Below are 25,070 nucleotides of genomic sequence, written 5' to 3'. Positions count from 1 at the left end.
CTTCGTTAGCTAGCCAAAAGAATATGTGTGTTACGCTACAAAGAGGTCTATAGTCCATAAAATGACGTTAAACTAAGATAATGCAATGGTTATCATAATTTTAAAACAACTATTAACGAGGAAAATACTCACATTGATAACTCTGCTTTCTTACGCTTGTCGCCGCCATCTTGCATTGACTGAATCGTCTGTACTCGGCTGGGTTCAGCTGGGCTCGGTAGATGATACGCAAAGGATTCTGGGATAGCACTCACAACCAAGGGTGGTCCTGGAAAATCTTAAAAGTGAGGGCCATACAGCCCTTATTCTTGACCCTCAACTCAACACTCTGAGAATCGGGACAGCACTAGCACTTCACGGGAGCGCGGAGTTTTGAGACTGAGGGTTAAGATTGAGGGTTAAGATAGGAATTGGGATTGGGCCTTAGTATCACCCCCCTCCACCCTAAAAAAAAAAATGTTTTTCGTATACTAATTTTTCATAACTGTTTATGATCTCAGGACCCCTAACACACACACACACACACACACACACACACACACACAAAACAAAATGTTTCCATACACTGGCTTGTAATCCCGGAGGCAAGTGAGTTGCTCTTTCCTTGGCGGTCATCATTTGAGTCTCCCGTGTGCTTGTGGTGGTCCGCTTGCAACTGGCTAACTTGTCCGGGCAACAGCGCGCGCTGCTTTTTTTTTTTGTTCTGGGTGCTGCAGCTGTGTTGCATTCAGTAATTAATGAATCGATGCTGAATCGTCACGTGTTGCATGGCGATGCATCGCAGAATCGATGAATTGCGCACACCCCTACAGAACACCCAAGTTTTGTTGCCCTAAAGACTACTGGCATAGGAGCCATGGGTCACTAAAAAACAGACAAGTTTGGTGAGTTGAAAAGCAGCTGGAAAAACAGCACCAAGTTCCCGAGGAACACTTTCATGTGGTTCCTTAAAAGCAGCTGACAGAGGAAACATGGGTCACATAAAGACACTCATGTTTGGTGCCTAAACATCAGCTGGAAAAAGAGCCGCTGGTCACTAAATCACGACTGGGTTAGTAGTTCAGTGGTGCTGAACAGTCTGCAGCTTGGCAGGCGTCTCTCCTCGGTGTCACACCGTCCACCTTCCGCTCCACCTCCTGATCACAGTCAGCTCAGACACTACGTCAGTGTGGAAACGACTGGAAGTCACCAGAAGAAAAAGTGTCCAGACTGGAAGTGCATCAGTCATGTCTTTACCTCGCACACCTCACAGAACAGATTCACTCTGGTTTTAATCCATGCAGTCGTCTGCAGCAGCTTCATGGAGCCTCACACCTCAGCTGCGCCTCACTGAGACCTGAAGAATTTTAATACTCTTCAGGTCTGTGTAAAAAGACGGGGGTGATGTTGTATTCTGAGGACAGTCAAAGCTAACCTCTGTCCCTCTGTCTCCAGGTGTGGAGCTGCTCCAGCTGTTTCTCTCTCTTCCACCTCCCCTGTATTCAGAAATGGGCCAAAGACTCGGCCTTCCTCGTCTCCTCTGTCACTGATGAAGACTTTGGTCAGAAGCAGCACCCCTGGCCCTGGTGAGGGAGCTCTCCGCTGTTGAATTTAACTTTGACATCCACAGTCACTTCCTGTCACAGCTCCTGTGGTCGTCAGACTCCTTTCAGTTCTGTCTGTAACGTTTCCCTGTTTCCTCTCTGCAGTCCAAAGTGTCGAGCTGAGTATCCCCCCAGTGCCACGCCCAACAGGTACGCATCACTGCATCTGCTCAGGCTGTCTGACTACTGCTGGCCAGTTTGGGTCTGAGTGATTTAATTACCCACAATTCATTGCAGTACGGACATGAATGTGTAAAACAGTTATTGATCGGCCAGAAATAACATTTAACCACATCAGAAAGCCTATTTGTGGATTTACATCTGCAGAGACAGACGAGCAGACGACTCTAACAGCAGTCATCACCTCGCACATGAGTTGTCGCTTGAATGTTTCCACGGCAACAAGTGAAACAGACTTGACGCCTGTCAGTCAGTCAGCAGCTTGCGGTCTCTGCCCTCGTAGACTTTACGTGATGACAGTGAACACGTCACAGAGCGTCTCACTGACGTCCTCGAGGCCTCAGTCTGCAGGTCCAGAGGGTGGACGACTGGACTCAGCCTGTCACTGCTGCAGCCGTCCAGCAGGGGGCTCCACACTCCACACAGTTCACCTCACGTGTCACAGATCAGCTGGTCTCTTTCAAAATAAAAGTCTTTTCATGGAAACAGGCAGAGGAAATATTCTGTTTGTGATTAAACAGAATTATTTTCTGATATCTTTGGATGTGGTTTTGTATGTTTTATTATCTAAATGTTTAAACTGTTAACTGAAGGAACAAACTGTAACAGCTGATCATCGATTGATTGACTCATATGAGTCTGTTGTTGGTTTGTTGGACAAAACAAAACTTATTGAAGACTGCATTTATTACCAGGTACATGTGTTACTGTGGGAAGCTGCAGGATCCTCCGGCTGATCCCTGGTTGGCTCCTCACTCCTGCGGCTCCGTCTGTCAGAAGGAGCTCAAACCCACCTGTGGACACACCTGTCTGCTGCTCTGTCACCCCGGTAACCACACACACACACACACACACACACACAGTTCCAGTCATTACAGGAGTAATGAGGATAATTAATGTCATGGGGCCTAAAGTCTGTCACAGTTAATGAATCTGCTGTTTTTTAAACTGTCGGTATTTTCAACATTTGATTTGTGTCTGAATGTGTGTTCAGGTCCCTGTCCGCCGTGTCCAAAGATGGTGTCCGTCTCCTGCATGTGTGGCAAAGCTAAGCCCCTCCCCCGTCGCTGTAGCAACAAGGTACACTTTCAAAAGATTTAAACAGCTGCTGTTTCAGTGTGTTACTAGACTGAGTTACAGTTTCTACAACTGTGTGTGTGTGTGTGTGTGTGTGTGTGTGTGTGTGTGTGTGTGTGTCTCCGCAGGCCTGGTCGTGTCAGCAGCAGTGCAGCAAGTTGTTACCCTGCAAACAGCACACCTGTACGCAGCCCTGTCACACAGGTACACACACAAGATCTTGTTCTTTTATCTTTGTGAGGACATAAAGCATTTCCTGTTCCCTTACCCTACCCTTAACCTCAACCTTTCCCTTACCTTAACCTCAACCTAATTGTCACCTGGACACTCAAACAGGCGTCTGAAGAAGAGAGGACTGAACAACACGTCCTCACTGTTGGTTTAAAAACGTCACAACATGGTTCTTTAAAAGTCTTAGAAGGCGTTAAATTAATTAATCTAAAAATAAAGCCTTTATTGGTTTAAATTGTCTTAAATTAATTTGTAAAACTCTTAAAAACACTCAGACATCAGAAGGATGAATTTATGAATAATTTTTATGCCTCCACGCCGGTGATAGCCATGGCCAGAGGAATTATGTTACCATGTTGTTCTCCTGTACATACTTACGTCTGTCTCACTCTCATGGACGCAACATCTCAAGAATACAGAGTTCTACCAGTTTCTTGAAATTTGGCACAAACATCCACTGTGAGTCAAGAACAGGGAGCAAACAGCTCGCTTTTCGGCGACTCTCGCTTTTTTCATGAGGGGTTGTGGCGTTGGCGTGGACGTGGAAGAGTCTCATTAATAATTCCACTAAAGCGAAATGAGCAGATGACAATGCTGCAACGCCTGAACGCAACACAGGCTCCGCTCCATTGACTGTGTGTACAGTGCCGAGCTGCGGGCTCCGGCCGGGCTCGGACTCTGGTCGGTCTAGTGTGCTCACACGCAAAATAATATAACTTTAGTTTATGAAGAGATCAGATGGAGCCCTCTCCTCTCCTCTTATATGCTTTACTCATAAGCTCTCTCTTTTTCGACCATGCACCTGTTTGCATCCCTGCAAGAAGGAACTGATTAGATTTTGGTGGTCAGAGGTCAGCGTGACCTCACTGAAAATGAGTTATGAAAGCGTACTGTGCGTCCTGTTCCTCTGTCTCGTCTCAGCTGTGTCCCACCGCCGCATTTTCTTCACTGACTCGTGGTCAGATGTGTCTAAAGTAAGGATAGACCGATACATCGGCCGGCCGATATATCGGGCCGATATTTGAGTTTTTTTCTTGTATCGGCATCGGCCGATACGCGCGTGGGTTCGCGGATTTATTTTTTCCTGGCACTTTTTTTCATTTGAAAGTATGTGGTTAAGTTGAACAAAGCTGTTGAATCCTACTGTGTACAGTAGTTGTTGTTTTATTTATGCTTCAGCTTAAATATTTGTTTATTTTATAAAGACATTACTGGAAGATTTAAGAGCACTGAACTCTTTTTTTTATTTGAATGTATAATAATAATAATAATAATAATATTCTACCTGTTCTACCTCAACTTTCCATCTTGTTTTAGTATTTTTTACTGTTCAATAAATGTTTCTTATTTTAAACTTGAGACCTGTAATATTTGTTATCATTGTGTCATTTTTTTAATGTAAATTGAGGGAGCAAAAGCAGTATCGGCCCCAAATATCGGCTCAAGAAAATCGGCAGTCCATAATCGGTCATCGGCTAAGGGTGATGGAAAAAAATCCGTATCAGCATCGGCCCTAAAAAATCCATATCGGTCTATCCCTAGTCTAAACGGACACAAAAGACACGGAAAACCAAACCTGTTCTTAAAACTGCAACAACGGATGAAAGTTTCAGAGTCAGTGTGGCAACTCACATAACGTGAGGTCGTATTTATTTTTAGACGTGCAACAATTTTGGATGAAAAAAAAAACGGACTCGGTGTGCAGACACCTTTAGAGGTGAAAATCAGCTGCAGTGTCTCTGCTGTAACGTTATCCTCTGCACTCACAGTCCTCTCAGCTGCCTGTTGCACCACACTGACCTCTGGTGGCGCATGATGTGAACTACATGCAAATGCTGTCTATGTTTCTGACAGTACTGATAATAAAACTGTGGATTGTTAAACACCCTGGTGAACTGTAATAATGTGACAGCACCCAGACCTGCTCCCTGACCCTCAGGAACTGATGCTGCCTCATGTTTTGTTTTTTGATTTGTTGTAAAATTGGTTGTAAATTTTCTTTTCTTTAAAAGTCTTAAATCTAACGTGACTCAGGCTGTAGCAGTCCTGCACAAGTTCAGCCTGACTGACTCCTGTGTGTGTTTCTGTGTGTCAGAGTGCTCTCCCTGTCCCAGAGTCAGTGTTCAGAGGTGTGTGTGTGGGAAAGAGAAAGCAGAGAGACCCTGTGCCAGCCCCCAGTGGAACTGTCAACAGGTAAAACTGCACTCTGTGACTGTGTCCTGCTCTCCAGGCCTCTGTAGGGCTGCACAGTATATTTCATGCTCTAATCACAGTCCCAGGAATGTCACCAAATATCTCTCCTCCTCCTCCTCCTCCTCCTCCTCCTCCTCCTCCTCTCAGGTGTGTGGCTCTCCTCTCTCCTGTGGGAATCACACCTGTGAGGTTTTGTGTCACGATGGAGTTTGTCCTCCGTGTCCTCGCTCCGTCAGCAGATCCTGTCCCTGCGGCAAGACCAGTGAGAAACACACACACACACACACACACACAGGAACATTATTTATTTAAAATGTTTCATCTGTTTGAAGGATTTATTGAATCGATCCAGTGACTCCACATAAATTCATTTTAATCTGATCTAATCTCTACTCTGTGTGTGTGTGTGTGTGTGTGTGTGTGTGTGTGTGTGTGTGTGTGTGTGTGTAGAGTCGTCTCTGCCGTGCACAGAGGAAGTGCTGCCATGCGGAGACACGTGTGACCGGCATCTGTCATGTGGAAAACACACCTGTTCGATGAGATGTCACAGAGGGAGCTGTGAGACCTGCAGACAGGTGAGATGCACACACACACACACACACACACACACACACACACACACACATACACAGAAAACACACTGAACCTGTCCGTCTGTCTGTGTGTCTGTGTGTGTGTGTGTGTGTCCGTCAGGAGGTGGAGAAGGAGTGCAGGTGTGGTAAATACAGGAAGTTGATGCCGTGTCATAAAGAATACCTGTGTGACTCCAAGTGTCCAAAAACCAGAAGCTGTCAGAGACACCAGTGCAGGAGGAAGGTCAGTACACAGCATCATCATCCTCATCATAATCCATGTGTCCGTCGTTCTGTGTGTGTGATGTCAGCCAACACTGAGGCTGAACACACTGACACATCCAGAGGAGAAATCATCTGTGAGTCATGTTAAGAATCATCAAACGATCCAAATGTCAGGATCCAGAAGTTGAGCCTCATGTTTAGATGAAGAGGATGATGAAGATGGTGTGTGTGTGTGTGTGTGTGTGCGTGCTGGTGTAAATGTCAGAGTGATGCTGTCTAATCAGAGTGTGATCTGATAGTTAAAGGTTGAGCATCAGACGTGTGTGTGATGTGACGGGACGAGCTTTAACTCTGCGCGCTGATAACAACATGTGATTCTCATCCGTGTGGACTCAAAGCGTCCTGCTGAATGTCGTGTGAATGTCACCTGTGATGTTCTCCGCACGCTTAAGAAACTTTAACTCGCTTTAGACGCGGGGGAAAATCCTCCGTCGCTGTGGAGACAAACGAAAAGACGAAGAAACAGCAGGAGTCTGTTTAAACTCTGTTTCCCATGGTGCCTTGTGTTCCAGTGTTGCCCCAGTAACTGCCCTCCGTGTGACCAGAGCTGCGGTCGAACTCTGGGGTGTCGCAACCACAAGTGTCCCTCCGGCTGTCACCAAGGTAACACACACACACACACACACACAATGTAACACAACATGACCGGTGTCTAAATCTATATCTTGCTTCAAAATATATCGACCCATCACACATGGTCGTGACATCACCCAGCCCTCATCACAAATCAGTTTGCCAACAAAGTAACACCGCTAAAGCTGCCAAGGAGAGAGAGGCAGTATGGGGTGCGTGCGCAACACACACACACACACACACACACACACACACACACCCCTCCTATCATCTCCCTATGTCTCCTCTTGAATATAGTGTTTCCCTCAAAGACAGAAGAGACAGTAGCTTACATGAAACTATCACAAGCTCAAATCCAACTTTGTTTAGAGACAGTAGCTTACATGAAACTATCACAAGCTCAAATCCAACTTTGTTTATATAGCATTTTTCATACATGAAAATGCAGCACAAAAACTGTGAACTACGAAATAAGGTCACCAGTCCTCTCACATATCCCACTGTCTGAAAGTTAACTAGCTGCTACGACGATAATATGCTAGTCGTCGTCACTTACATAGTACTTACCAGACAAATTCGTTGCGCTGCTCGCACAGCTCCATGCGTGTCTCCTCCTGTGTTTGTTCGAGTTCTGAGGTGTGCATGTGTTGTATAATTCTTCAAAATCAAATATTGTCAGGATAAATTTCTCGTCTTTGGATTGCATTGTGTTGTCTGTCACTCGTAACTGCTGTAGCTGCCACAACAAAACAGGAAGGAGGATTTGATTGGCTGCCTGGGCCAATGACGACAATGACGAATGGTGCTACTGGCGTCTGACGCTCAAAAAGTTGAAAATATTTTAACTTTTCAGCGTCTACGCGCGTCTAAAAAGAAGCGTCTATAAAAGCGCGCGTCTAAAAAGAAGCGTCTATAAAAGCGCGCGTCTAAAAAGAAGCGTCTATAAAAGCGCGCGTCTATAAAAGCGCGCATCTAAAAAGAAGCGTCTAGCGTCTATAAAAGTGCGCGTCTAAAAAGAAGCGTCTAAAAAGAAGCGTCTATAAAAACACCCGTCTAAAAAGATGCCAGAAAAACGCCCGTCTAAAAAGACGCTTGAACGCAGGTCAGACGCGCGGTATCATGGGAAAACAATGGTTTTACTGGCGTCGCGTTTCTAGCGTCTGATTTCTGTGTGATCGCCCTTCAGGCCTTTCATTATTTACTGTAAGCCACCAAGATCATATAAAAAGCTACTGTTCACAAAAAAACGTAGCGTGTGAGAGCGCACGTCTGTGGTGTGTCAGATTTGACATGTGTGGCCCGTAAATGATTGAGTCTAATATAAAACAGTACGGTTCAAACAGATATTCATTGGGGAAAGACAGCACATCTAAACGGGGTCTGAAGATCCTCTCCTGGCGTAAAGCATTGTGAATTAATTCTGCCTACATATGAACAACCCATGTGTGTCTGCCAGCTTGCTTCAGGCTCAGCAGTAGGGAGGAGACACGGTGAACTCAGGGTTTCTTATAGAAAACCTGCCAGCGAGCAGGTTAGGTTCACAGAGTCAGTTGCCCAGAGTTTGACTTACCTCTCTGTCTGGAGCTGAAAACCCAGAGTTTCCCTCATCTCAGGGTTAACACACTCAGAGGTTTCACTGAACCCGCTCTCTGGAACACCCCCCCTGTAGCTGTTGAACCAGTGGCAACACCGTGTCGGCATCAGCTCGTGAAGTGTGTGTGTGACACAGTGGCAGAGCTGGCCCCGCCCCTCACACATGCAGCAGGCTGAGAGGCCCCGCCCCTCACACAGCTCTTCTCTGGACTGAAATACATCAATGACGATTGTCTTCATCTTATCACAAATTATAAACAGAGTAAGTGAGATAAAAACTACAAGATGACTTTTATGTAACTTAAATGAACAAGAAATAAGTCTTCTGAACTGCTGCTGGTTAGATCCATCTATAATAAGGAGTCGGACACATGCTGCGATCTTTGCGCCCTCAGTATCATTGTGTGTAGTGCAGACGTGCAGCAGGTGCGCTCAAATACCAGAGCTGCACCCTGAGATAAAATGAGTTCACGTGTCATGTGACAAGGACCAGCCAATCACAGCCCACAGGTCTCTTTCTTTCTTCAGTAAATATCAGTGTGTGATCAATATGGAGGAGAAGCTGATCATGTTAGTGCAGAGCTGTCGGAGCGTCTCATCTGTCCCACACACACACAGGAAGACGTCACTACAGCTGTCAGATACATGTGGTGAAGGATGAAGTTACAGAACGTGGAAATACTCGAGTACAAGTACCTTAAATTATACTTCAGTACATGTTCTGAGCTACTTTCCACCGACTCTGATCTTTACCTCACCTCTCCCTGTGTCTCTGTTATAAAACAATTCACACACACACACACACACACACACTCACAGGACGTCACATCACATCACTGTCTGTCAGATACATTGTGATTTGTTGACGGAGTCACAGCTGGTGGAAGGTCAGAGGTCAAACGCAGGAAAATTCTCACCCATAACACCTCTTCAAGTGTGTGTGTGTGTGTGTGTGTGTGTGTGTGTGTGTGTGCTGACATTTGTTCCAGCTGATAACACACACAGTTGATTGTGGGAAAAAGTTGACCTCTCCTTCCTGCTGAACATCATTAATCCTTTTATTAACGGTGTGTGTGTGTGTGTGTGTGTGTGTGTGTGTGTGTGTGTATACAATAACAGGCAGCTTCCTGTGTCTATTGTTTCCTGATTGAACGATAAAAAGGATAATTTATGCGCCCGTCTGCCTCCTGATTGGCTGAATAGATTAAAGATAATTTATTTGTGTGTCTGCGTGCTGATTGGCTGCTCTGACCTTTTTTAGAAGGTCGCACCGCTGCCAACGCACATCAGCACGCAGATAACAGCTGACACTGTGCCCTCTGTGTATGTGTGTGTGTGTGTGTGTGTGTTTATTATTGATGAGCTAAACCAGTGAGTTCACATGACGACTTTTAACGATCCTGGATAAATAAAGTCGACCGTGAGTCTCAGCTGTTGTTGCCATGGAGAACAAATCAGAGTTATTGAACTGATCTCAAACTGATCCAGAATCAGAAAGTCACCGTCTGCGCTTGTTAAAACTGACAGCTGTGATCTTTGTGAACCCAGCGCTGGATTTCCGTGACAGACACCGATACTGGGGAGTAAACAAATTCTAACATAATATTCTCCAGCTCGCTCTCTGCGATCAAATACCCTGAATGTGCTGTCTGTCCGTCGCACTCGCCTTCAGACCCGTGGTGATCGAGCTTTCCTGTTTCCTCACGAGCTGCTGACTCTGTGGTTTCTGTTTAAAGCTGAAGACTCACCTGAGATTTTGCCGCTTGGGCAGGAGCCTTGCAGCCGGTCCGACTCTGCAATGAAATCAGATTTTACCCGTTTAAACAGTCAAATCTGCTGTAAAGTTCAGTCAGTTAGACGAACTTCCGAAGTTCCGCAGAATTCGTTGGGACCTGCTGAATTTGTGTTAATTGTTGGGATCACAGCGTCCTGGTGGCACCGTCTTACCTCAGGAATATGATGTGTAGGCCGAGGCTCCTCTGTGACACCACAATGCTTCATTTATTATGGGATGTTGTGACACATGTTGCGCGTGGCCATCTTGTGATTTCAATAATATTTTGATTAATTGTGCAGCCCTCGTTTTAATCCTTTTTCATTGCTAATTAATGAACAGGTTGTGATTTTAAAGACAGACTTTTCTCGACCTCCTCTGTTGCCTCTAACAGCCTGTGGACTGATTTCTTTGCAGAAGATTTGGGACGAATTTTCTGGGAAAATCTGAGGGATGTGACGTTAAGCTTGTTCGTAAGTGCTGTGTCCGTCTTCAGCTCTGCTACAGCGCTAATGGAGCTAACGTTAGCTGAGAAATGGAGTCCACTAGGGCTGCAATGATTAGTCTTGAAATAAAATAATCGGTGACTATTTTGGTAGTCGACTAATCATTGAGTCATTCTTCATATAAAAGTCCCCCAGAATACTCTTATTGCAGCTTCTTACACTCAGATATCGGCAGCTCAACACTTTAACACATTTTTCGATGAAACGATTAGTCGACTAATCGAAGGAATAATCGACAGATTAGTCCACAATGAAAATAATGGTTAGTTGCAGCCCTAGAGTCCGCTAACATCACCATGGACCAGCACTCACCACACTGTGTTTCTGATATATTTTGCAGTGGCAGCCCGACAGAAACTGACCTTCACTTAGCTCCTTGTAGCAACTCAAATTCAGCTGAAGCACGAATGAGCGTCAGGGGTTTTAAATGTGGTTAAAATGGATCCTGAAAATGTCTTAAAGAGCACCGAAGTGTCCGACACCTGTGAGACGACGATTACCTCAGTTAGGTCGTCGCCTTGTTTGTTGCATCCTGTATAAAAGATAAATAATACGAAATAGGTGATTTTTTAAAAATTCTTTTACTATTTTATTTTATTTTGCTTCATGAGATCAGGCTTTTATTTATGCTTATCTGACTTATTAGCTTTTATTTAATTAAAATGTACCAGTTATCCACACTGCCCTCACCACCACCACCACCACCACCACCACAGCTGATCTACTGGAAACACTGCGAGTCGTTCAACATGGAGCCAAAGACTGGAATTTAACCTGCCAGTGTGGGTGTTATCTGTGTCAGCTGTGACACACACACACACACACACACTCTGTGCTATCTGCTGGTAAACACTTGTGTGTTATGTTGATGGGACTCTTTATAGAAGCAGAGAGAGTGTCGACAGACAAAATCCAGACTCCTCAAAGACCTTGTTCAGAAATACTGCCGACTTTAACTCACAGCAAATACATGACATCGTCACGGGAACGTAACTAACATATGTTGGTAGTCGCTCGGCTCTGAAGGAAACAGAAAGTGATCCTGTTGTCTTTGTGACAGCGGCACCAACAATAAAACCACTTGAAAATGACGATGAGGACGTTGCTGAGGTCGAGAAATATCCGTAGCTAAACGACCCACAGTCCCGTCATTATAAAGACAACCACCGAAAAGATATATGTGTATATGTGAATAATTGAAGCCGTCTCACCTGTCCTTCAGGTAGCTGTTATCCCTGTCCCGAGTCGGTGGAGGTCAGATGTTCCTGTGGCTCCACCGCCCTGGCCGTCCCCTGCGGGCGAGAACGCAGCACCAAACCTCCTCGCTGTAAAGAGACCTGCAGGTAAACTCCCACAGCACCATCACCTGCTCCGCCTCACCTGTAACCTTGATTCAGTCACCACATCCTCCACCCTGCTGCCCCCGCCCCTCCCCCCCAGGTGTCCTCCATCCTGCCACCACCCGACCAGAGAGAGCCACCGCTGCCACCCCGGGCCCTGCCCCCCCTGCAGACAGCCCTGCCTGCTGCCGCTGCCCGGCTGCAGCCACACCTGCCCGCAGCCCTGCCACGACCGCGTGCTGGTCAAGTCCCAACAGGTCAGACTTTATGGACATATTGGGCCGCTGTTCTTTTACTTTGAGTTAGCTGCTAACTGCTAACTGCTGCTAGCTGCTTTTTAACTGAATGTCACAGCCATCCCGTACTGATGTTTAGACTGTTAGCACAGACGTTAATACGGCGCTGTTAACACCTCTGCTGCTGACCTGAAGACGAGACGACTCCCCACTCTACTGTTGTACCGTTTTTACAGAACGGCGAGGTGAAATAACAACACGGCATTCCATGTAAAAGGCTAGAGACACTTCGAACCACAGATTCTGAACAAACACAACATTCCAGGAGATGGCGCTCTGCTGCCTCACATCAGGCACTAAAGTAGCAAACAGTTAAAAATTTCCTTGATTTCAAGATATTAAATGTACGAAAACAAACATAGTTTGGACTTCCAGCCTCGGCGCTGGTGATAGCCGTGACTGGAGGCATGATGTTTTTGGGTTGTCCATCTGTTTTTCTGGCCCATGCTCGTCAAAGGTCAAGGCCGCTGTGATGTTGCGTCCATCTCATTCTCACAAACGCAATATCTCTAGAACAGCTTGAGGGAATTTCTTCAAATTTGGCACAAACATTCACTTGGAAGAAGAATAAATTGAACTGTATTTCATGGTCAAGGGTAACTGTGACCTTGAAAAATATGTTTTGGGACATAAATCAAGAATTCACACAATAGTTATGACAAAGTTTCACACAGATGTCGAACAGGATAAAATAATAAAGTGATGAAATCATATATCCCAAAGGTCAAGGTCACCGTGACCTTGTGTCTGTCTCATTCTCATGAACACGATATCTCAAGAACACCATGAGGGAATGTCTTTGAATTTGGCACAGATGTTCACATTGAGTCACGAATGAACCGATTAAAAATTGGAGGTCAGCGGTGACCTTGTCACTGTGATCTTGGGTATGTCAAGAAGGCCTTGGAGGAGTTTCCTCAAATTTGGCACAAACATCCACTTGGGCTGAAGAATAAACGGATAAGACTTTTTTGGTCAAAGGTCAGTGTGACCTCACAAAACATGTTTTTGTCCATAACTCCAGAATTCATTCTCTAATTCTGACCAAACTTGACACAAATGTCTAACAGGATAAAATAATGAAGGTCAAAAGGTCAAAGGTCAGCTTGACTGTGACATCATCATGTTTTAACGTCATATCTCAGGAACAGAAGGGGAGACATTTATATACTATATTACTGAATTGAACATATACTGAATTGGTGGGCAGAGTCATATAACCGCGGAGCGATGGCACTAGTTCTCCAAATGTAACAGGATCGTTCAGTTTGTGATTCGTACCGAACTGAAAGCCTCGTATTGAACAGTTCAACATGAATACCTGTATTGTCACAGCCCTAATTATATATGTATATGTGATAAATATAGTTACTTTGCAGCTTCACATTAATAACAGATATGGACAGAGAATTGATCTGCAGCTATTAACTGATAATCACTTCATGGTTTCAGTTTATTTTAAAGCAAAAATACAAAATATGATATTTTCAGGTTGTCTGATGTGAAGATTTGCTGCTCTCCTCAGTCGAATGTTAAATGAATTTACTGTTTTCAGGTTTGGAAATGTTTATTGGACAAAACAAGTGACTGTGAAGTGACTTCAGACTCTGTGATTCTGTAACAGGCTCTTCTCACTGTGCACTAATGTTTGTGGACCAAATGATTCATCAAGGAAAATGAGCTCCACCTTCTTCAGCTGTAAAATTAAAGTGATTGTTTTTGTTTGGTTGATCTCAAACTAACTAACAGCATGATAAAGCGTTTATTTATTTATGTTTGTGTGTCAGAGCACCGTCATCTGATCTGTCATCAGTTTCCTGTTGTTTCTGTCAGCGAGAAGAAATTATGTTTGGATGTTTTCCTCTGTGTGTGTTTAGGTGCAGTTGGCCGGTCCGTGGGAGCAGCCGTCTGAACCAGCGTTTGTCCAGAAAGCTCTGCCCTGTCCGCCCTGTCAAGTGCCCATACCAACGTAGGTCTCACACACACACACACACACACACACACACACACACACACACACACACACACACATTATTAAAAGAGATTACATGAACGTTCAAACACATGAATACTGTGACACATTCAGCAGATCAAACAGAACTTTGAGCTGAGGGGAATGACCTGGTGAAGACAAGCTGACAGTTTGTTCCTGGTCACACAGGAAGTGTGTTGCAGGCTGCAAATCACAAGGCAGACTGCCATTTTTGTTTTGTTTTTAAATTGAAAAAATGCCTTTATTGTTGCCAGGCAACCACCCCATCACCTCCTCACCCTCACCTTCCCGTGTAATCACTCTACCATTTATTTATCCTGCAGTAATCAGTGTGTAGCTGCTGACATGTTGAGGCAGAGGGTACTGTCTGTAGCTCTGGTTGAGGGTGAGAGGCTGTCAGCAGATAAACAGAGATCTAAAAAAGAGGCTGGATCATGGGGAGTGATGGGAAAACATTCACTATATGTCAGTATGAACACACAGGTGAATAAATGAAACTGAACAGGAGGTGGAGTCTCTCTGTGTGTCGACTGCTGCAGACATTTAAATGACTGTTCTTTGTTTTCACCACGAGGAACCCAGACGACACACACACACACACACACACACACACACACACACACACACACACACAGATCTCAAAGTCCTTTGGTCCTGTCATGGATCATTAGACCTGAGATTACAAAACACACTGCATGCTGTGTGTGTGTGTGTGTGTGTGTGTGTCGTCTGGGTGTGTTGCCAGCTGCCTGCAGCTCTGTGACGCAGTGAGCGACCAACACCAACCATCTGTGTGCGAGTGCGTGTTGACGTTGAGGAAACTCAGGCCAACAGCCACAAACAGGACCGACACAGTGTGTGTGTTAATCTGTGTGTTTAATATGTGTGTGTCGACCTCACAGGTGTTACTGTGCAGTCATTCAACATTCGGCCATAATAAAGTGTAAATAATCAGGTATCGGCAGAAATACAAATATCACAACTTTGAACAGTGAAGTGAATGGAAGTGAAAACAGATCAGAAGTGAATGATGATGATTCTGAGAAAGAAGTGAAGTCAATAAAATAATTAATTTAGTTTCCTTGTCTTAGACAATATGTAATTTATCTTTGGCAGTGATGTTCCTGCCAATAAAGATTATTTAAATTAAAGATGAAGTGAAACGAGACGGTGAATAAGAGAAATCTTTATTGATCCTCAGAGAGGAAACTCAGATGGTGCAGCAGCACAGAGACAAAAATAAATACAGATTAATAAATAAGAAATAAAATAAAAATAGTAACAGGTATATAAAACTAGAATTAAAATAGAGGTTAAAAAAAGAAAATGCAGTTAATAAAGAGGAGTAGTGAAGAAAGTGAATGGAGGTAAACAGAAAATAAATGAATTAAAGTAAAGAAATGATGGAAGTGAATGTGAGGCTTCAGTCATTAAAGTGATTATTAAAGGAATAAAGTGAATTAAGGTCAATGGAAAGTGACTGGATGAAAGTTAAACAATAACGGAAGTGAATGTGAGGTTTCAGTCATTAAAGTGATCATGCCAAGAATAAAGTGAATGGAGGTCAATGGGATGAATGGAACAAAAAATATTGTGATTTTTCCAAGTTACTGAAATGAGTGGAAATAAAGGGTAGAAATAGGAGTGAATGTGATGTTTGAAATGAAATAATGTGAATGAAACAAACAAGTAAATTGAGTGAGTGTGAATTAAATATTTACACAATGCACAAATAAAGTTATTTATTTGTACATTTTTAATGTATTTATGATTTAATTATTGTTCCTATTTTTTATTTTTAATCTTTAAATGACATGAAGTTAAGGTCTTGTTGAATGTTGGACAGTAATCCATGATGTTCCTCAAACTGGTCGAGAACACATTTGCTTCACTGTTACTAGAATTTAATTAAAAACATTAATTACAGTATGTCTGGAAAATAAATGGGAGTCAATGGTTACAGTCAGTCTCTCTGTGTTTGTGTTTCAGGGCCTGTTTTGGAGAACACGAGGTGAGAAACAGTCTGTTTCCGTCATGTTTGTCTCCCAGTTTAACCAGTGTATCACCAGTTCATCCCGGGTCATCACACACACACTGTAATGTAAAATCTTCAGCTGTCGTTTTAAGATTCATCACTTCCTCCCCCTTCTTCTCCCGCCTCCTCCTCTCCTCTCGGTGGTGTTTTCTTTTCCAAACGTCTACATTATTAGTTTGTCCTGATGACCTCGTCCTCTCTCTCTCTCGATTCGTCTGCTGTGTCCTTCTCTGTCTCCCTCTCTTCCATTTCATCCCATTTAGGCCCACTTTGTATTCAACATACACACTCACCTACAGACGAGGTCAGAACTCACAGATACTTAATAAAGACGTCTGGACTGAACTGTGTGTGTGTGTGTGTGTGTGTGTGTGTGTGTGTGTGTGTGTCGCTCAGGTCAGCCCTGTGTCGTGTCACCGTCAGGGACGATTCTCTTGTAAACGACCCTGTGGACGACCTTTGACCTGCGGAAACCACAACTGCAGCCGCGAGTGTCACCTGGTTACCAACAGCAACAAGGTGAGGACCTTTATAGGAACTTTATGTATGATACGTAGCAATGCTTTAAAACACTGAATGTGGAGTTGGTGAAAAATGTGTTAATAAATATTTATCGACACCTAAAAGACACACAAGTTGACAAAGCTGTTTCCTGTAGGGCAGTAATGATTGGTTTCTGTTATAAACTGATCTGACCAATCACATCTCTCCGTCTCTCTGCAGTGTGAGGTGTGTGAGGAGGCCTGCTCTAAGTCCCGCCCTCCCGGCTGCCCTCACCCCTGCTCCCGCCCCTGTCACCCTGGCAACTGCCCCACCTGCAGCCAGATGATCCGCCAGCGCTGCCACTGCAAGATCAGCATGCTCTACGTGGAGTGCACGTCAGTACACTAACACACTTTAAATATGTTTATTTACATCTACTGAGGTGATTCATCAGACAGTGACTGATCAAAGAGTAACGGCAGGTTAGAGAGTGGCTGAAGAGGCGACCTCTGGCTGAGTGTGCGCCCCATATCAGCTGAGTTCTTTGCAGCGGCACAGGTTCGATTCCAGTCCATGGCTCTTTGTTGTGTGTCAACCCTTGTCTCTTTCATCTTTCCTGCCCGTCTGTCTGACCTATCAATAAAGGCAGAAACAATAATGCTGCAGGTATATTATGTAAAATGTGAACGTAGCAGAGATCGGAGCAGAGCTGCTGTCAGACAAGACAGACGCTGTGCACATTTACACAGCAGGAGCAGCGAAACTTTGATTACTGGGATCAGTTTGGGATCAATAAAGTACTGTATATCCATTATTTCACAAGCTAAAATTTTAGCTCTGTCAAGTTTCGAATTACAGTTTTTGTTATGATATTTGCTGCAGTGATATTGTGTAAAATGTCAACATAGCAGAGAGCAGAGCAAGAAACAGAAGTAGCGTTACTTAATTTATTTTTTTTAGGACCTAAAAGTTTACTTCTGTTTTCTCTGTCAGGTTTCTAACTACAATTATTTGTTATGATATTTGCTGCAGGTATATTCTGTAAAATGTGAACATAGCAGAGATCAGAGCAGAGCTGCTGTCAGACAAGACAGACGCTGTGCACATTTACACAGGAGGAGCAGCGAAACTTTGATTATTGGGATCAGTTTGGGATCAATAAAGTACTATCGATCCATTATTTCACAAGCTAAAAGTTTAGAATTACAGTTTTTTTTTTTTGATAATCGCTGCAGTGATATTGTGTATAATGTCAACATAGCAGAGGGCAGAGCAAGAAACAGAAGCAGCATAACTTATTTTTTAGGACCTACAAGTTTAGTTCTGTTTTCTCTGTCAGGTTTATAACTACAGTTTTTTGTTAAGATATTTGCTGCTTTGTATATTCTGTAAAATGTAAACGTAGCAGAGATCAGAGAAGAGCTGCTGTCAGACTAAGGGAGAAGCTGTACACATTTACACACGAGGAGCAGTTTAACCTGGTTGATTATTTCAGAAGCTTAATGTTTAGTTCTGTTTCCTCTGTCAGGTTTGTATCCACACTTTTTAGTTTTGATATTATCTGCAGTGACATCACTGCTCTAACTGCATTACTCAGCAGACAACTCCTCGCTGCTCCACTTCTGACAAATCCGTCATGTAAACAGCAGTGTGCCCGGTGCGCCTGTCTTCTAAAGGGAAAAGGAGACGACACTCTGATTGGCTGAATTCATGTTGAGCCCACAGCACACCTATGATAAATTAAGGGACTAAAAACAACCCATTTGACCCTTGTATCTTCTTTGCACACATATAATGGCCCAGTTAACTAGCAAAAGAAGAATTGGACACACCCAAAAAGCACGTGCGTCATGAGCTTTAGATGGTTTAAATATGACTCCTAATGACTCATCTTGTTGCTCTGTAACTGTTGGATACGGAATAAAGAAACTGATCACAACTTAAAACATGATATAATAATGTTTCTGCTGGAAACAAACAAACATCAGTTACTGCAGGTTCAAGCTCCTTTGTTATCGATACACACATTAATCTGATTACCAATAAAGTTATATTGAATATGAACGATTGTTTTTGTCTCTGTAGGAAGTTGACATCAGCTGATGACAAGACGAAAGTGGAGTTGGGCTCCTGCAACAACCAGTGTCCTAAAGAGGTGAACACACACACACACACACACACACACACACACACACACACACACAGACAAGACCAACACCCATCTATGGAGACCTCGAAAAGGGCCCCATTGCATCATGGGACTTGTTTATCAGACTGTAGAAGTGGAGTCACCTGCGTCTCATTACTGTCACCATGCAGAAAATAGTGTTAGGAGAGCACACTGTTCTTCCTTCTCTCCTTCCTTCCTTTGCTTCTTCTGCTTTCCTTCCTTCATGATCAATAATCGATAATTGTCAGTGTCATGGCAGCAGTAACACAATACTCCCCATTCTTCTCTCTCCAATAATCAATTTAGCTCCGTGGCGCCAGACAACACACACACACACACACACACACACACACTTAGTATCTCTCTGAGTGTGTTTTACTTTCACCTGGGAATGATTTAGTGTTTTCATTCTGTCACTTACTGGCACTGACACACACACACACACACACACACACACAGTCAGATGTTTGTTTGAAGAGTGTGTTAGTGTGTGTGTGTTTTCACAGTCTGCAGTAACTTAAGCTCCTTAGAGCCTCAACACACACACACACAGACACACAGAGTTGGAATAACAAACGTGCGCAGTGGAAAGTTTGCACAGCGAGCCCCGACTGATTCCTTCTGACAGCTTCAGCTGATAAAATTGATTTTTCCAGTTCAGTTAAAAAGAAAACAAGATGCTTGAAAAATAAAGAATCTGGAGTTTTCTTCGACATCAAAGATGGTAAAAGTGAAGGATCAAGATGTTTGAAGCCCAGAATTTAAAAAGTCAGTAAACATCAAAACCAGTTTTTATCAATATACAACACGTATGTTGTACGATGCTGATGTAAAGTCCAGTGGAAGTGATGATAACTTACCATTTAATGATCATTACCTTCCATGTGGACAGAGACACATCCATACATGCTGGACCTCAGTCAGAACCAGGATTGTGGACAGCTCCTGCCACTGGAATTATGTTATCATTAGTATATTAATCAGTCACCCTTTATGAGTTCTGTCAGGGTGTAATGTGTTTAATTAGGGTGTATTGTATCTTATCAAGAAGCAATGTGTTTTATCAGGACACTGTTTTATCAGGACACTGTGCATCAGTACTTTTTTTTCTTTAATTGAACTGTATTTTAGAGCGTTAGTGTGTCTCACTGTTTCTCTGTGTACAGTATGTGAGATGTATTTAAAAGGACACTGTGCTTTACCAGGACACTGTGTTTTACCAGGACACTGTGCTTTACCAGGACACTGTGTTTTACCAGGACACTGTGCATTGATAAAACACACTGTATTTTAGAGCATTAGTGTGTATCACTGTGTTCCTGTGCAATTGTGTGTGAGACGTAATGCGTTGAGTCGTTCCAACAGTCTGTGTTCTGTGTTCTGATTGGTCAGAGTCACTGATGAAACAGGATCATGTTGGAGAAACACACACACTGTCTGCAGATCTGCTCTGCCTCACTGAGAACCACAGTGTGACACAGTGTGTGTGTGTGTGTGTGTGTGTGTGTGTGTGTGTGTGTGTGTAGCTGAGCTGTGGTCACCGCTGTAAGCAGGTGTGTCATCCAGGTGTGTGTGAGGAGAAGTGTCAGCAGAAGGTGAAGCTCAGGTGTCCCTGCAAGAGGATCAAGAAGGTACGCACACACACACACACACACACACACACACACACACACACACACAGACTGTAGTTTCTCTGTAACGTTCACAGCTGCTGTCTTTCAACACATACTCATCTTCTGTGTGTGTGTGTGTGTGTGTGTGCACAGGAGTTCCCGTGCTCTCTGTCGGATCAGTCGGTTCAGTGTGACGACGCCTGCAGAGACCAGCAGAAGAAAGTCAGCCAGGTACACAAACAAACACACACATGTACAGTGACTGAGTGTGTCACACTTGGATACACACTAACCTCTGTGTGTGTGTGTGTGTGTGTGTGTGTGTGTGTGTGTTCAGCTGAAGGAGGCGGAGCAGAGAGCAGCTCAGGAGGAGGAGCAGAAGAGACTTCAGGTGAGTCTACACTTTATTATTTAAATGTTTTTAATAAGAACTAGTTAAAGTCAATTAATCAGTATTTAAGTCTTTAATAACTGAACTGTGACTTCAGTCAGTAAACAGGACTTTATTTTAACAAGTCAATCTGTTCACTTAAGTTCTTAATTAATGAGCTCATAAATCTGAACTAGCAAGTATGTTGTATGTTAACAAATGATTTTAACTACATCGGTACACCTTAATGACAGAATTCATACTGGATTGTACATGTATGGTATTAACTGCATTAGTAATTGTTGTTAACAGAGTTCTTAATTAAAATGCAATTAAATCCTTAAAAAAGAAGCAATTAAATCTTAATAAATTAGTACTTAAATGGTTATAACAGCATAATAACAGAGTTCATGATAAACTTAAAAAAATAGTACTAAAACATCTGTAACTGTGTCAGGGAATGTTTCTGAAAAAAACAGTAACATCTTAATAAATTAATACTAAGTTGAGGTTTCTACCGTTTTTTTTCCCCATTAAAGGGTTTTTTTTTGGGGAGTTTTTCCTTATCCGCTGCGAGGGTCATAAGGACAGAGGGATGTCGTATGCAGTAAAGCCCTGTGAGGCAAATTGTGATTTGTGATATTGGGCTTTATAAATAAAATTGATTGATTGATTGATTGATGTTAATAAAAGTACTATCTTATATATCAGGAAATGTTAATTAACAGAGTTCTTAATTAAAAAGCATTTCAATCTTTTCAAATAAATTGCCTAAATGGTTAGAACTAGATTGGTAAACCTTAATTACAAAATGATTAATAAAAACGCAATCAGATCTTAAAGAATTATTACTTAAGTGGTTTTAACTGCACCAGTAAACTGTAATATAAATAATTTCTTAAGAAATAAGCAATTAAATCTTAATAAATCAGCATTTTAATGGCAATAACTGCATCAGTAAATGTTAATTAACAGAGGTCTTTGATGAAAAAGTAATTAAATCTTAAAAAAATTCAAAAGTTATAGCTGCATCAATAAAGTATTTTCTTAAGAAATAAGCAATTAAACTTTAATGAATGAATACTTAAATAGTTATAACTGCATCAGTAAACCTTAATAACAGAGTTCTTAATACACAAGCAAGTACATTTTTTAATAAATTAGTAATTAAATGGTTATAACAGTAAATGTTAGTTCGGAATAAAAAAGTGTTTCAATCTTTAAAAAAATTCCTCAAATTGTTAGAACTACATTTGTAAACCTTAATAACAAAATGATTAATAAAAAAGCAATCAGATCTTAAAGAATTATTACTTAAGTGGTTTAAACTGCACCAGTAAACTGTAATAACAGTAATTAAAAGTAAGAAATAGGCAATTAGATATTTTAATAAATTAGTACTTAAATGGTAATAACTGCATCAGTAAATGTTAATTAACAGAGTTCTTTGATGAAAAAGTAATTAAAGTTTAAAATAAATTGTGCTTCAATAGTTATAACTGCATCAGTAAACCTTAATAACAGAGTTCTTAATACACAAGCAAGTAGATTTTTAATGTATTAGTAATTAAATAACTGCATCAGTAGACATTGATAACAGTTTTCTTAATTTAAAAAAGCAATGAAATCTTATAAATTAATACTTATTATAAATAGTTATAATTGTGTGAGTTAATGTTAAAGTAATATCTTAAGAAATAAGCAGTTACACTAAAATGAATTAGTATCTTTATGATAATAACTGTATCAGTAAATGTTAATTAACAGAGTTCGCAATAAAAAAGCATTTCAGTCTTTTAAAATAAAATTCCTCAAATGGTTAGAACTACATTTGTAAACCTTACTTACAAAATGATTAATAAAAAAGCAATCAGATCTTAAAGAATTATTACTTAAGTGGTTTTAACTGCACCAGTAAACTGTTGATGAAAAAGCAATTAAAATTAAGAAATATGTCCTTAAATAGTTATAATTGCATCAGTAATTGTTAATAAAAGTAATTTCTTAAGAAACAAGCATGGTTATAACTGCATCAGTACTGATAACAGAATTATTAAAAAAAAAAAAGCAATGAAACCTCAAATTATTACTCACATGGTGAATCAGTGAAATGTTAAGAATAATTTCTTGATAAATTGATACTTAAGTGGTAATAAATGCATAATCAAATGTTAATAAGAGTTCTTACTAAATAGGCATTAAATCAGAATACATTTTACCTAAATGGTAATAACTACATCAATTAATATTGATAAGAATGATTTCTTAATAAATTAATACTTCAATGGTAATAACTACATCGGTAAATTTTAATAAGAGTCATTTCTTAATGAGTAGTAAACTTAATTTGAGTTTTTGATAAATGAAAACAAAAAAACGACTTGATAAACCTCAATAACTTCTGTTATTCAGCCTCAGACAGTATTTGAGCTTTAATAACTTAATTAACAGTCCCTTTTTCTACCTTACATTATAATACTGCAGTGTTCAATCCTTAATAGTTTTAATCTACAGTATAATCACTGTAATTAAAACTTAATAAATGTCTCTTTAGCATTAATTAAGTCAGAAACTTGTATTTAAGCCTCAATTATTAAATCTTTAAGCTTTATTAATTAATAACATATCGAGTTTGTATTTGACGTCCATGTGTTCAGGAGGAGCTGGAGGCGTTCGAGAAGCGTCAGCAGCGAGGAGGTCGGAGGAATAAGAAGCGGGGGAGGAGGGAGGAGGTGGATGATGAGGCGGGGAGGGTAGGGTGGTGGTGGAGGAGGTGTGCCGCCTTCGTCCTCGTCCCGCTGGGTGGAGCTCTGCTGTCCGCCGCCGCCTACTACCTCCTGACCACGCCCTGAACCAACGCATCAACAAAACCACGTGAAAACGTGTTCGGCTGTTTTTCTGTTTTCTGTCTTCACGTCATGTTTCCATTGCTGCCTGCAGTTTTATTTTGTTTGACTCTTCCTGTTTGTGACTTTTTCTGTCGGTTTCTGACTCTGTAATTTAACATTAGTCCCTGTAGAGAAGTCTTGTTTTTCATAGTCGTAGTTAAGTTTCTTCCTGCTGAAGGTCAGGTGAAGGTTGAGTATGATTTAAAATAGTTCCCATACCAACGCCAACAAACATCACATGAAATAAACATTTAATTTAAATTATTCAACAAACTTAAAGTCATCGCTGTTAAATTTCTGAACTAGAGCTGATCATTTTCCTCATTGATTATTCTGTCAGTGAAACGTTTGGACGAAAACACAGCGGAAAACGGTGGGAAATATCCGTCAGCATATCCTTGAGCCCACGGTGATGTCATCAAATGTCTTGTGTCCGACCACCAGTGCAAAGACAAGAAGATCTTCAGTTTTATTATACCGGAAAAAAAAAGACGGAGGTCATTTATCACAGTTTTCTGTTAATAAATGAATCGACTAATTGTTGCAGCAGGTCACAACCAACTGAGTTTTTAATCAACATCAATGAAAACTGATCAGTAATCAATAATTAATAATCACAAGTGTAGAAGTCAAAGTTAAGTTTTATATTTGTTTATGTGTTTGATTTTGGCTCCAGATGAAAAAAAGTTTAGTGATATTATATTTCGTTGTGAAGACGCCTCAGTAACACGGATCCATCAGATACTGAAAAGAAACCTTTTACTTTGGGAACAAAAAAAGTTTCCATGTTTTTTGTTTTTGTCTTTTCTTTTTCACAACATTTGAAAAATAAAACATATAAAACTTTAAAAAAGTTTGATGGTTTGTTTATCTTCGTTTTTTTTATTTAACTATGAATTCAGAAACATGAGTGAAGTTAAAGTGATGGTGCTGTACTGAGCTGAATGTGTTTACAGCGGCGAAAAGAGAGGGGGCGCTTTTCCTCCAGAGCTGACGATGAAGAACTGAAGGTAGTCATTATATTTATACATCATGATGGAGAGTTCCAGTCAACAGTGTAATGTGGAGGTGTTTTTATTTATGTCTGTTAAATCATTTAAAACTTTGAATCATTATTAATCTTTATTGATTCACTTAAATTAGACTTTGAGTTTAGATAAAAATCAGTTTACATATACACACACTGTATGATAGTTTTGTTTCTTACATTTGATCTGAATGTTCTCATAGTGATATTCTTTGAGTTCCTGGCTTCGTTCCGCTTTATAAACTTTACTAAATGAGAAGTCAGAGTGGATGTTGGTGGGGGCGGTTT

General features: G+C 41.6%; 1 protein-coding gene across 3 annotated transcripts in view; it reads left to right on the top strand.

The window, feature by feature from the left end:
* Nucleotides 1-24,608, top strand: part of nfxl1 (nuclear transcription factor, X-box binding-like 1) — a 28,550-nt gene extending 3,942 nt beyond the window's left edge. For 2 of the 3 annotated variants that reach the window (XM_050067413.1, XM_050067412.1), the window contains exons 5-25: nucleotides 1,435-1,565; nucleotides 1,689-1,733; nucleotides 2,459-2,592; nucleotides 2,758-2,843; nucleotides 2,969-3,044; nucleotides 5,167-5,264; nucleotides 5,412-5,526; nucleotides 5,715-5,839; nucleotides 5,958-6,080; nucleotides 6,634-6,724; nucleotides 11,790-11,910; nucleotides 12,008-12,164; nucleotides 14,081-14,172; nucleotides 16,186-16,207; nucleotides 16,628-16,750; nucleotides 16,955-17,109; nucleotides 18,800-18,869; nucleotides 20,411-20,515; nucleotides 20,651-20,728; nucleotides 20,835-20,888; nucleotides 23,525-24,608. In XM_050067413.1, the coding sequence (XP_049923370.1) occupies nucleotides 1,435-1,565; nucleotides 1,689-1,733; nucleotides 2,459-2,592; nucleotides 2,758-2,843; nucleotides 2,969-3,044; nucleotides 5,167-5,264; nucleotides 5,412-5,526; nucleotides 5,715-5,839; nucleotides 5,958-6,080; nucleotides 6,634-6,724; nucleotides 11,790-11,910; nucleotides 12,008-12,164; nucleotides 14,081-14,172; nucleotides 16,186-16,207; nucleotides 16,628-16,750; nucleotides 16,955-17,109; nucleotides 18,800-18,869; nucleotides 20,411-20,515; nucleotides 20,651-20,728; nucleotides 20,835-20,888; nucleotides 23,525-23,719 (2,196 nt within the window). In that variant the 3' untranslated portion in view covers nucleotides 23,720-24,608. Of the gene's footprint in view, nucleotides 1-1,434; nucleotides 1,566-1,688; nucleotides 1,734-2,458; nucleotides 2,593-2,757; nucleotides 2,844-2,968; nucleotides 3,045-5,166; nucleotides 5,265-5,411; nucleotides 5,527-5,714; nucleotides 5,840-5,957; nucleotides 6,081-6,633; nucleotides 6,725-11,789; nucleotides 11,911-12,007; nucleotides 12,165-14,080; nucleotides 14,173-16,185; nucleotides 16,208-16,627; nucleotides 16,751-16,954; nucleotides 17,110-18,799; nucleotides 18,870-20,276; nucleotides 20,516-20,650; nucleotides 20,729-20,834; nucleotides 20,889-23,524 lie in introns of those variants that run through there. The other variant, XR_007571427.1, reaches the window with a different exon arrangement.
* The last annotated feature ends 462 nt before the right edge of the window (nucleotides 24,609-25,070 follow it).

The sequence above is a fragment of the Epinephelus moara genome, chromosome 17 (genome assembly GCF_006386435.1).
Source record: "Epinephelus moara isolate mb chromosome 17, YSFRI_EMoa_1.0, whole genome shotgun sequence".
Taxonomy (NCBI): domain Eukaryota; kingdom Metazoa; phylum Chordata; class Actinopteri; order Perciformes; family Serranidae; genus Epinephelus; species Epinephelus moara.
The sequence above is the reverse complement of the archived record's forward strand: the minus strand, read 5'-3'. Positions and strand labels throughout refer to the sequence as shown.